Source organism: Microchirus variegatus, assembly GCF_963457635.1.
Source record: "Microchirus variegatus genome assembly, chromosome: 19".
In the NCBI taxonomy this organism is placed as follows: Eukaryota; Metazoa; Chordata; class Actinopteri; order Pleuronectiformes; family Soleidae; genus Microchirus; species Microchirus variegatus.
This window is the reverse complement of record NC_139820.1, coordinates 5801006-5813883: the sequence shown is the minus strand read 5'-3', so window position 1 is coordinate 5813883 and position 12878 is coordinate 5801006. Positions and strand designations below refer to the sequence as shown.

At 43.8% G+C, this 12878-nt stretch overlaps 1 protein-coding gene across 1 annotated transcript; it reads left to right on the top strand.

Moving 5' to 3' along the window:
• Nucleotides 1–2790: 2790 nt before the first annotated feature.
• On the top strand, nt 2791–12801 carry sec23b (SEC23 homolog B, coat complex II component). The gene is made up of 19 exons (XM_083906143.1): nt 2791–2863; nt 4520–4747; nt 5082–5139; nt 5284–5370; nt 5521–5757; nt 6488–6570; nt 6658–6802; nt 7851–8009; nt 8099–8214; nt 8312–8435; nt 8530–8610; nt 8733–8822; nt 9031–9137; nt 9405–9558; nt 9782–9859; nt 10072–10233; nt 10652–10738; nt 10842–11063; nt 11844–12801. Exons 2-19 carry the CDS (start codon nt 4527–4529, stop codon nt 11931–11933), a joined length of 2301 nt encoding a protein of 766 aa, XP_083762269.1. The 5' UTR covers nt 2791–2863; nt 4520–4526; the 3' UTR covers nt 11934–12801.
• Nucleotides 12802–12878: the final 77 nt, after the last annotated feature.

Genomic DNA, 12878 nt, shown 5'->3' with positions numbered 1-12878 from the left:
ATGAAAACCGTTTGGAAACCAGTCGCATAGTTTTGGCCTCGTTTTTTGTTATCCTCTCCTCCCTTTCCTGTGAGACTTCCACTCTTTCTCCTGCAGAGCAACAGCTGACGATGCCGGCTGAAGCAGCAGCAGCAGCAGCAGCAGCAGAGGGGAGGATGCTCTGCTGCCTCTCACTGCAACATCCTCGCAGCAGAGATGGAGTCTATGCAGCAGCAGCAGCAGCAGACTGGCACTCGCCTCCTCCTCCTCCTCCTACTTCCCGGTTTGGGCATCCACAACCAGGCGCAACCAAAGTGTGGAAAGCTCCGTGGACACACACACACTCACACACACACCTGCCCCCTGCTCTGTGCACTGAGGGAAAGAGAGAGACTGTAGGAAGGGAGGAACCCCCCTCTTCCATACTCTCCTCCTCCTCTCTCTCTCTCTCTCTTGCTCTCTCTGCTCTCACAGGGGAGTTGCACCACCACACCATAAACTACATCTAGGTAACAGCGTCGCCTAGTGTTCAAAGGTATCCATAACACCCACTCATGTGTCTTCTACCACATATGGGTGTCATATTTTGCAGTTACCTGCTTTTTAAAGGTCATTAAAGGTCAAAATCATACAGGTTAAGGGATGATCTGATGATGGAAAACTGACCCCCATATGGATGGATTCCAAACATCAGATTTAAGAGAAGGGATTATATTTACACCCCATGTATAGGGGGTTACAGGTTTTTTAGCAGCAGGAAGCGTGTTAAGTAGAATTATAACACAAATTACGCAGAATTTCAAGGTAAAAGTGCTTGTTTTGATATGGAACGGTGTGTACTTCACTGTAGCAATTGAAAAAAAAGGAGAAATAAATCTAAAATGAGGTAAAATAATAGATAACAGGGCACAGACACTTTATTTATCTGCACAAACTCTTATCAAACTGCTACCAAAGGTTGCTCCTAATCTATTTTAATACTTTAATAATAACTGTTAAAGGTGCATTATGTAATAAATCTAAAGCAACTGGCTGTAAAATCCTCCTAATATGTCACAGAGACTCAGGAATAATGTTCATATAACAAACTGAACTCACCAACAACAACAGTACAGACAAAATATTTGCATTAAAAAATATATTTTGCAGACTGCAAATCATGTTTATGTTTTGAAATCATGTTTTGGCATGTGGCGCCACCTACCGCCGTCTACCAATCATTGCAGTCAGTAGAGTCCCAGCTGCCGAGCAACCACGGGTTGCCAGTTACGTCAGAAAACCAAACCCTAAAAGACCTCGGTATTTTGAATACTACTAGAATGTCCAATTAACCTTTTCCATGTTTTTGGACAGTGTAGGAAGTCAGAGAATCCACTGTGCGAGACACTACTTCGCTGTGTGGCCCTTATTCTAACAAGCTGAGGTTATACGATCTGACTCTCCTGTGGCAGATATAGGATTTTTTTTTTTTTAAGCCATAAAGTGCCCCCCCCCCCCTATTGCTCAATAACGAGAATGTACATTTCACCAGTGACGCCTTGTCGAAATAATTAAATGTCAGGAGCGGTGGGGAGGCACTGTTTGGTGGATCCCTGCAAGTGAGATTAGATTCAGGATTAAGGGAATGTATTGACACTGTGGGAAACTGAGTGGCCTTGGTGGAGTTTAATGATCTCCAAGTGCTTTCTGTATGTAATTTAATGCATTTATTTTATTTCCTGCACTGTTTCTATTCAAACTCCATGTATCATTTTATATATTTAATCTCATTTCTTTATTTGTAGGCAAGTCTGCAAGTGATGTCTCCTCAAGGGATGTGAATTTGGCGTTTTTCTGTCTGCACTTGTGAGACTAACCTGAACATGAAAACTGAGGCTGAAATTTGCAAAGACACAGTCACCCGTCAAGGAGCTGTCAACACAACTATGCTGCAGCTCAAGAAACACCAGCTGTGTTTCAAAATGCAAATGCTGCGTTGACATTTGCACGTCAGGAAATCCTGATTCTACAGATTTAACTGCACTGAAAATTGCAGCACTTTAAAAAGAACCGTTGGTATTTAATTTGGTGCATTTGGTGCAAAAGAGTGTGCAGTTTGTAACTTTCAAGCCAGAAAAGATTGTCGAATGTCAAAGAAAGTAGCAAAAATACTCTATATCGTTCCAATATTTTTGGTTGTATGAAGGTTGTGACGATGCAACTTTCTGGGAACCAAATATGCAACCAAAAGAGAACCTAGGGGGAACCTTAAGGGAACATTCTGGGGATGAAAAATTGTTAGCAAGGTAGTGGAAATATATTTTATGAGGAGTGAGTTTTTGTTAAGTGGCTAATAATCTTGATAATGTGTCAAAAGCATAGCAGTGATTCCCAAACGTTTTAGATAGTAACTAACAGGGCCACAAGAATAAAGGCACAATAAAAGGCAGAATAAAGGCATAATTTTGACCCTGTTGTCATTAAAGGCCGAATTTTTACTTTAAACTGGTTCCTTGTAGTCACTAAAGGCATAATTTTGACTTTAATCTCAGAATTGGTCCTTTAATAGTCACTGAAAGGCAGCAAGAGCGCCGCCCAGCCTTCGCCTTCTTCCTGACACCATTTCCCATAAACCCCCTCTTCCAATGCGTAACACGCTGCGTAATGACGCAGCGTGTACGCTCGAAAAGAGGAGCCAATGGGAGTCGAGTGAACTTGGAGTAACACGTCAGTGTAGTAAAGTGCACAAGCCGGCTGATAGGGAGTGGATCCCCCCCCTCGCCCTCGTCCTTCTCTTCCTCTGAACATCCATCGGCGTTTCGCCTCCAAATGCTCTAATTCGTCACGAATAGAGAGCACCCCGTCGTTCTTTTTTCCAGACACCAAGCGAACCCGACCACGAAAGGTAAGCAATTGACTTCACGTTCGCTCGAGATTAGCGTCGCCGCGTTTTGTGCTAACATGTACGAAGCCGCAGGAAGTAGGCTAATGCTACATTGCGTTAGCTAGCTCACCCACCAGCAGCAGCAGATGTGATACGTAGCGCTTTTGCTTCGAGGTGTTTTGAGTGACAGAGCAGCGTAGACACCGAAACTGTCAACGACGGCTAACGATAAAATGTTAACTATTACACACTAAAGCCCACACACCACCGCAAATAAGCGTATGAAGCGTTTGAATGGATTCAGTGTACACGTACTGTTCTGGACAGACACCAACACTAACCACTGCCTTCACCGGCATCATACGTGGCTTGTACTACTGTCTCTTCTACTTTGTTTGTGTCATAATTCCTTACACATAATAAATGTTTTACCATAGGTGATGAAATGTGTTTTTTTTCCCTCGAAATACCCACAGTTACGAAGCTCCCATACACCCCCCTGTCACTTGATAAGGCTAGGCAAAGGTCGCATTACATAAGTAAACACAGGACACAGATCAGCAAACAAGGGCTTTATTATTTTTTTTGATCCAGGTTGTTAATGTGAAAGTGAAATGGAAAAACCTCAAGAGTGTATGATGACATCATACAGAGAGAAATGGGATCATTGTTGAATAACAGCTGGGTAATCACTCACACTTGTTGATTAGTGCTTAAGTACTCTATTCCTTTCAGTTCTTACTGAGTGCTGGTTTCACCCAAGTAAAAACACAGTTACAATGTGTATTTAATATGTACCAGGTACTCTGATTTTTAACTTAGAAAAGTATCTGTCTTTTTTTATATATTTATTGATGCAATTGTAAATGTACTATCTTTAGACTGCGAACTGCTTATCACACAGACCTCACTCCACCTCCGTATTCCTCACAAAATCTGCACTTGCTTATTGATATAGACGGAACAATCTGTTCTTTGGAGAAATAGCTTAACGGATCGTGGAAAATTGAAGTTGTACACGTTGTGCAATTGCCTCGCCTGCCTCAGTTTTTGTTCATTTTGGTGTCGTCGTCATTTAAAATGCATACAGTGTGTTTTTTTGTGACCATGAACTGCGAAAACATAAGATTTCACAACCTGCAACACAATGTCATTATGAGCTTAATTTGTACAGATCAGGGATGCACACTATTATCAGCACAAGGTTGCTTTAAATCTTAAAGATATCACATTAAAGTGTAACACACCAGGATCTAACGCATGATTTTTATTCATCTCTCCATATTCATCTGATAAACAGTATCCAGTTGTCTGATAATGGTGAGAAAGGGAGTGCGTGTCGTTGCTACAACAAATTCCTTTATATGCGTTATATTTGCAGAAGGCGTCATAGATGTTTTACCTACGTTGACTAAGTCGAAGGCTATAAATGCAGCAGGGATTACGCTGCTTTGTATTTGCTCGTCGAAACAGGCTCGGCAGGTTTCAAGAGGACATTTTTGTACGTCACGCTTTCAAATATCTACGTCTTATTTTTAGCACAGGGAAGGAAGGAAGTACCTGTATAAGAGCAGGTGTTCTCTGCAGCCAGTGTCAGAACAATATTGTTAACCGCGAGTGTCACAGGTGCTACGTTTATTTATTTATTTATTTATTTGTTTGTTTTGTCTATTGAAGTGCTGTGATGGCGACCTACCAGGAGTTCATCCAACAGAACGAAGACAGGGATGGGGTGAGATTCAGCTGGAACCTGTGGCCGTCCAGCCGCCTGGAAGCCACCAGGCTGGTGGTCCCCGTCTCCTGCCTCTTCACACCACTCAAGGAGAGGCCGGACCTGCCGCCGGTTCAGTACGAACCCGTTCTGTGTAGCCGGGCCAACTGCAAGGCAGTGCTTAACCCGCTATGGTGAGTCATAGAAAGCATTATGAAGAATTTTACATGTTCAATATGGCTGTAACGATTATGCGATCACTAAATTAATTGTCATTTTTCAGCTTCTTAAATTGAATATTTTCAAGTTTCTTTGCTCTATGTAACTGATTATTTTCTGACCAAATTAATCAGTTGAAAATTATTGACAGATTACTGGGTTATGAAAACAACTGTTGGTTGCAGGCAGCCCAAATTATTACACATTATTAGTTTTTTTCAACCATTCAGCACTTTTTTCAAATCATGTCAGATTCTTTATTCTGTGCAGCTGAAGCAAACCCAATTAATGTTCTCCCCTCTTTTACAGTCAAGTGGACTTCAGAGCAAAAATATGGGCGTGCAATTTCTGCTTTCAGAGGAACCCAGTAAGTGCTCGGCTTGATTTAATCCTCGTGCTTTTACATAATATGAATTGTTACCAGACGTTATGACGAGCTTGAATCACACAATGTGATCCAACTACATTCCTTTAAGGGTTGGTTAATATTGTTTCCTCTACGTCTTTCCAGTTCCCGCCTTCTTACGCAGGCATATCTGACGTGAACCAGCCAGCGGAACTCATGCCACAGTTTTCTACCATTGAGTACATTGTGCAGGTAAATACGCCACACGTCTGCACTCTGACCTTATTGATAGAGATTGCATGTACAGACCGTGTTGAATTATTATTGCCTCACTGAACAGGACAAAGTGTGCGGAAGTGAGACTTCTTTATTGCATAACCCTTCCATCGTACTTCTTTACAGCGTGGACCCCCAACTCCTCTTATCTTCCTGTATGTGGTGGACACATGTTTGGAAGAAGAGGACCTTCAGGCCCTCAAGGAGTCCCTGCAGATGTCCCTCAGCCTGCTGCCACCCAACGCCCTAGTGGGTCTGATCACATTCGGACGCATGGTCCAGGTTCATGAGCTCAGCTGCGAGGGCATCGCCAAGAGCTACGTGTTCAGGGGCACCAAGGACCTTACCTCAAAACAGATCCAGGTGAGATTTTTGTCAGTTGAGGGACTTTGGGCCAATTCCAATTCCTATCTTAACCCTCAAGCTCAACCCTTAATCTTAACTGGCCCTCAAAACCAAGTGTTGAGGGTTATTTTGTCACTTAGAAATGGAACACCCCTTAAATGTAGATATGTCTTCAGACTGTGGGGGGCAGAATAACGCGAAAGCTGTGTCCAGTGTGTCAACTCCAAAGAAGAAGAAAGCATTTACGTCACGATTATTTATTATGATCCGCAGTTACCCCACACCACGGCTTTTAAAAAATAAACAATAGCAAACGATCGCTTGTCCGCACCGGCCGGCTATTGACAAAAGATCGTAAAATAAATGTCACGCAACAATGACATCAGTAATCCATAATATGGGCCTAAACTAAGATAATAAAATGGTTTTCATAATTTTTCTATCTCTATTAACAAAGAAAATACTACATTTGTAGCTGCTTTCGGTGCCATCTTTGTAGAGTCAAAACACGCAATGCATTCTGGGTAGCCCTTGCTCCCAAGGGTGGTCTCAGAAAATCTCAATATTGAGGGATGATACAACCCTTAAACTCGCCCCTCAACTTAATTTTTCTGAGAATCGGGACAGCACTTGCACTAGAGGGAGAGCACATTTTTGAGATCGAGGGTTAAGCAAGGAATTGGAATTCACCCTTTGAAACAGTTAAGAAGTAAAACTTATAACAAAGGTGATTTTACAACTCTTTCAGGAGATGCTAGGATTAACAAAGCCGGCAGCGTCTGCACAACAGGGTCGCCCTGCGGGCCCTCAGGACGCTACAGCCACTTGCAGGTACACAACAGCAATTCCACTGTAATTTGTCAATAAACTGTTGTTGTTTTTCCTGTCTAATGTGCGTTTATGTCCTCGGGTTTCCAGGTTCCTTCAGCCCGTGCACAGGGTCGATATGAATCTGACGGACTTGCTCGGCGAGCTTCAGCGGGACCCCTGGCCTGTCCCTCAGGGCAAACGTCCACTGCGCTCCACTGGCGTTGCGCTGTCTGTTGCTGTCGGTCTGCTGGAGGTACGTTACTCGCAGATAATGCTGGACTATGAGCATGCTGGACTTTGCGTCGGTTATTTGTTGTAGGACCGGCGCGTCCTCTTTTGAGTCGGGCAAAAAAAAACTGGATCTCTTGTTTGCCGTATGTCTTTTCCCTCTCCGACTGCTAATCTGTAGTCGTTATATAACTGAACAGATCATTCCCTCTCTGTACTCTCCTGCAGCAGATGAGGATGAGGCCTGATTAGAACACATTTGGCGCCAGACTCATTGATTCGTCAAAAGGCATTTGGCTTGATAAATGTGTTCTTTATTTTAGCAGATGGAGCTCACTATGAACTGGCTTAAGCGTCGCATGGTTTTCTGCGAATTGGTCGGCTTTTTATAAGTGAATCTGCGTTTACGTAGAACTTGCCGTCATATTGGAACATCGTATTAAATCCTTTAGCTTTGTTGCTCTGTGACCTCTTTCCAAAGTGTCATCGTGTGTTGGAATATCCCAGAGAATTAGACTCTGGACTTTGTCGTGTGTGTTGGCTGTTCAGGTTAAACCCATTTGCTGAAACGTGAGCCATACTCGATTTCAGCTTTGCTAGGTCACAGACTAATCATTATAATCAGGATTTATTTGGCAATGTTTTCTTTTATTATGGCCAAGTGAAGCTGTTTTCATACTCATTTTATTAGCTGCCAGGTGCCTTCAGTGATTCAGTGTACAGAGAACCATATAGGACATGGAGGAATGATTCGTACTCAAGTTTATGAGCAGTAAAGAATGTGCATCAAGGGATGTTCTATCCCTATAAAGTGGACACTATATTGTTGTTGACAGATGCTGCAACAAACGATTATTTTCACGATGAATCGTTTGTTCCATGAAATGTCAGAAATGCCATGTCTCGTTTTGTCCACAAACCAAAATGATTCAGTTTTTAATGTTTTCTTTGTTATGTGCAAAAGAAACAAAGAAAATATTCACATTTAAGAAGCGAAATCGATCAGGAATCTTGTTTTAATCATGAAAAGAGCTTCAAACTAAACAAAATCCCCCCCCTCTGCTCACCCACAGGGTACATACCCCAACACGGGCGCTCGTGTGATGCTCTTCATCGGAGGACCCCCCACCCAGGGTCCTGGCATGGTGGTGGGAGACGAGCTGAAAACCCCCATCCGCTCCTGGCACGACATCCAGAAAGACAACGCTCGCCACCTAAAGAAAGCCACCAAGGTGAACTAACGAGTGAAATCTTTGTTTTAAAAATTAATATTTCTGAGTCATTTTCCTCCATACTAAGGCTTTGTGTTTTTATATCACAGTATTATGAAGCCATGGCCAACCGTACAGCAGTGAACGGCCACAATATAGACATCTACGCCTGTGCCCTGGACCAGACTGGACTGCTGGAGATGAAGTGCTTATCTAATCTCACTGGGTGAGTTATCCTTTATAATCTAATTGTTTGAGGGTGTGGAGGTAGTTTTTTTTTCTGTCTCTTTTAATCATCTGCTGTGATTTCTTTTTTTAATCAGGGGCCACATTGTAATGGGCGACTCCTTCAATACTTCCTTGTTCAAGCAAACCTTCCAGAGAGTCTTCAGTAAAGACTATAACGGAGACTTCCGCATGGCTTTTGGAGGCGTCATGGAGGTCAAGGTAAAGAAGAAGTGACTCGTAATAACATGCTGCGTTGGGCTTTTAAAGTTAAGCTTCCGTTGAATGCATATTCGTGTGTTTTATTTCCTTGTAGACATCAAGGGAGCTGAAGATTTGCGGAACCATCGGACCGTGCGTTTCACTCAACTCAAAAGGCTCCTGCGTTTCAGAGAACGTGAGTCGCCGACCCCCTCCCCTCCCCAGGAGACGCAACCTGGCTCATTTGGATTCTTTACAATTATTGCCGTGTAATCCGAGAGCTGTTCCTAACCACCGTACTCTCTCTGGTTTGTGTAGGAGATGGGCATCGGCGGCACGAGCCAGTGGAAAGTGTGCAGTCTCAGCCCCTCCACCACATTGGGCCTTTATTTTGAAGTCGTGAATCAGGTAAAGGATGCCGATATGAACTTTTTTTGAGCGGACAGGGAAGACAAATTGATGCTAATCACATCAAGGAAGTGAATGGAGGCTTTGTTTTCCCTCAACACTGGCTTTTTGTGTGGTTTTCTTCCTTGAAGAAGAAGAAGGCTGTTTGTTCAGCTCATGCAAAAGAGGATCGATTGTCAACTGTCATCTTTTGTTTGCGTTTGTGCAGCACAATGCGCCGATACCCCAGGGCGGCCGCGGGGCGATCCAGTTCGTCACCCAGTACCAGCACTCCAACACGCAGCGGAGGATACGCGTCACGACCATCGCCCGGAAGTAAGAGACCGCTTGTTGTTGTTGTTGCATTAACATATTTGTTGATTCATGAGCCTCGGGGGGGTCCAATTTAGTGTTGTTTGAGCAAAGATTTTGGGCCACGAACACGTCAGAATCAATATTAGCTTCCATACGAAATCAAGTTTGCATTCCTGCTCGCCTACTTCTGCATGTGCGTCATTCCACGTCACACCCACGCTCACCTGTGCCTCTCCACATTCCTTCCCCTCCCCATTCTTGTTTTCTTTCTTGTCCTTTCACCCAAAGCTGGGCAGACGCACAGTCCCAGATTCAGCACATCGAGTCGTCGTTTGACCAAGAGGCCGCCGCCGTCCTCATGGCTCGCCTGGGCGTCTTCAGAGCCGAGTCGGAGGAAGGGCCGGATGTCCTGCGCTGGCTCGACAGGCAGCTGATTCGCCTGGTGAGTAACGTAACGCTCCCACGCGCAAAAAAAAAAAACTCCTCCTTCCTTTCTCTTCAGTGGAACAAGACATAGTTTGCATTGTTAGAATTGTGTGGCATGAAAAGTTCTGTGATCGTGCATGTATTGTGTTATTGCTGCGAATGACGTGCCAGGTTATATAAGAAGGACTCTCTGTTCTTTTCGGTGTTTTGAACGATGTTTTGTCTTTGTTCACCTTTAGTGTCAGAAGTTCGGCCAGTTCAATAAAGAAGATCCTTCATCCTTCAAACTGTCGGAGTCTCTGTCTCTCTACCCACAGGTAAACAATAAGTCTTAATAGATATGATTTAAATGTTGTAAACGTGGAACTGTCAACTATATGTTTTAGCTTCTTAAATGTGAATTTTGTCTTTGTTGCTTTGCTCCACATAACATAGAAATCATTCAAATTGAATCATTTTGGTTTGTGACGGGTTATCGATGAGTGATTTTCATTTTAATAACCTTTTTCTTTATATTCCTCCGCCACAGTTTATGTTCCACCTGCGGAGGTCGCCCTTCCTGCAAGTGTTCAACAACAGCCCGGATGAGTCTTCGTACTACAGACACCACTTTGTCAGGCAGGACCTCACACAGTCCCTTATCATGATCCAGCCCATCCTCTACTCGTACTCCTTCCACGGGCCACCAGAGGTCAGCCTCACACTCTTGCACACCATGATTGTCAATGTTCGATTAGTGTTTTCCCTGGAAGCGTCCTCATATGTTTGAATGTACACTACCGTTCAAAAGTTTGGGATCACCTATACAATTTTTGTGTGTTTTCCATTAAAAGTCACACTTTTATTCACCAAAACTTTTGTTAAAGAGCCAGCAAAATTGTTTTCATCTGTGCTAACATCATTGCACAAGGGTTTTATAATCATCCAATAGCCTTCCAACGCGATTAGCAAACACAATGTACCATTAGAACACTGGAGAGATGGTTGCTGGAAATGGGCCTCTATACACCTATGTACATATTCCGTTAAAAACCAGGCGTTTGCAGTTAGAATAGTCGTTTACCACAATGTATAGAGTGTGTTTCTGATTCATTATTTGTTCTTCACAGCCCGTGCTCCTGGACAGCAGCAGCATCCTGCCTGACCGCATCCTCCTCATGGACACTTTCTTCCAGCTGGTTATCTACCATGGCGAGGTGAGAGACGACAGATCCTCCCACCAGAACTGCATCTATTCATTCACATTCCATTAATCCCCGCTTAATGCTGTCATTTTTCCCCCCCTCGTCTTAATTCCAGACCATAGCCCAGTGGCGAAAAGCAGGCTACCAGGACATGGCCGAGTATGAGAACTTCAAGCAGCTGCTGCAGGCTCCTCTGGACGACGCCCAGGAGATCCTGCAGACGCGCTTCCCCATGCCACGCTACGTCGACACGGAGCACGGGGGCTCGCAGGCTCGCTTCCTGCTCTCCAAGGTCAACCCGTCACAGACCCACAACAACCTCTACGCCTGGGGACAGGTACGGGGCTGCCATGGCTTTATAACTGTTTTTTTTATATCGATAGATTTGACTCTTTCAGTGTTTTTGGAAGCTCACAGGAAATAGTTCTTTCTTCTCCCCATCGATCACGAAAAAGACGCGTGTGACGTCATGTTTACGCGACTCCCAATTGTTACAATGAGTCTCTAAAGTAACGCTTAACTTTAAAAACAGAGGCACACATACACGGGTACACTGGTTATTTATAGCACTGCTCTTTTCGTTTAATAAACAGACCGCTCCCGTTTGACTGTGGGCGCGCTAACAGCGCTAAAGGAGCTAACACAGCTAACTGGGCTAACTGGTAAACGGTGCAGTGGCACTTAAACGTCGCGTCGTTGCGGGCAGTCGTAGTGGAAACGCATCATGCGTTCATGTGCGTTAACTTTGACGCCGCTACTGCGCTAAAGTGCCCAGTGCTAATCACGAATTGTTATTGGGACTGTAGCGAGAAGTCGTAGCAGTGTCTGAGCACAAACCCCAGCTATGCTTTTGTCCTCCATTTCTGAAGCAGTGTTACGATGTAAGGATGTCAGTAGACGTCTGTAGAGCCTCGACGCAGATTGGCTGTAATCAGCCTATGCTAGTGATTGACATTGGCTTTGTTTCTGGCGTGAACACTAAGTCTGACTTTTCAGCAAAGACAAATGGACGATGAATGGGAACTTTTGGATTCAGCTCAACCTCTTGATTCTAAGTGGATGGGATTAAAAACAGTGCAAGGACAGTGCTAATTCACTCATTTCTCTGTATCTGCAGGAGACGGGAGCCCCCATCCTCACCGACGACGTCAGCCTCCAGGTCTTCATGGACCACCTGAAGAAGCTGGCTGTTTCCAGCTCTGCATAGACGCGTCCGTTTCACCACACACACACACACACACACACACACACACACACACACACACAAAGGAATGAGAGAGAACATTCCTGACGATCGGGATCCGTAACATTTCCCCCCCCCACCCCCCCTCCTCCTCCTCCTGTCCTGTGTTTGTAAAGGAGTCAAACCATGACTGTATGTGCTTGCTTGACTTTTTCTTTGTTTTTCTTGAGTCATGTGACATTTGCATGATGTTGAAGGAACAGAAGAATAGCACATTCCCCCCCCGACTTTGTTTTATTTATAAGAAAAACAGCCCCTGCAACCCACTGAGCAATATCAAAGTCTTTTTATTTTTTATTTGACATCGCCTCTGATGTGCGTAATTATCCGACTAATAATGACATGTTTTTCCTATGTGTTTATCTGTGTATCTCCTGCATCAGACTCGGTCGACGGTTTGACTGTTTAATAAGACGCTTATATACATGTGTTTGCTTTGTCTATAGCTAAAGATAACATGACTAGAATTTTTTTCTCATTAATAAATTATAACGGTACTTCTAATGCTGGGTGAGAAGTGTTCACACACACACACACACACACACAGTTTGTTGCTCTTCACTGGCGGCATGTTAAGACGTAATAAGAGAAAATCCTACGTGGCTTAAAACTTTGAATATTTTCTAAGAAAATTCCCTCAAGCATGATGAGTATTAACGTTCTGAGAAACCTCAAGTCAATCACACAGACTGAACTGAGTGCTTTCGGTGACGAACACTGGCATTTATTTTTAAACCCGGCGGCGGGTTTAGTCCACTCAATCCCATGTTGTTCACCATCTGGTATTTCACGCCCCAAGTGTCTTTGTAATCAAACTTTAATACACTGTATCGGAGGAGAACGTTGTCTGATTGAAATCATGTCTGAGTTCTTAATGCTATCTATATATATATATATATATAAAAAAAA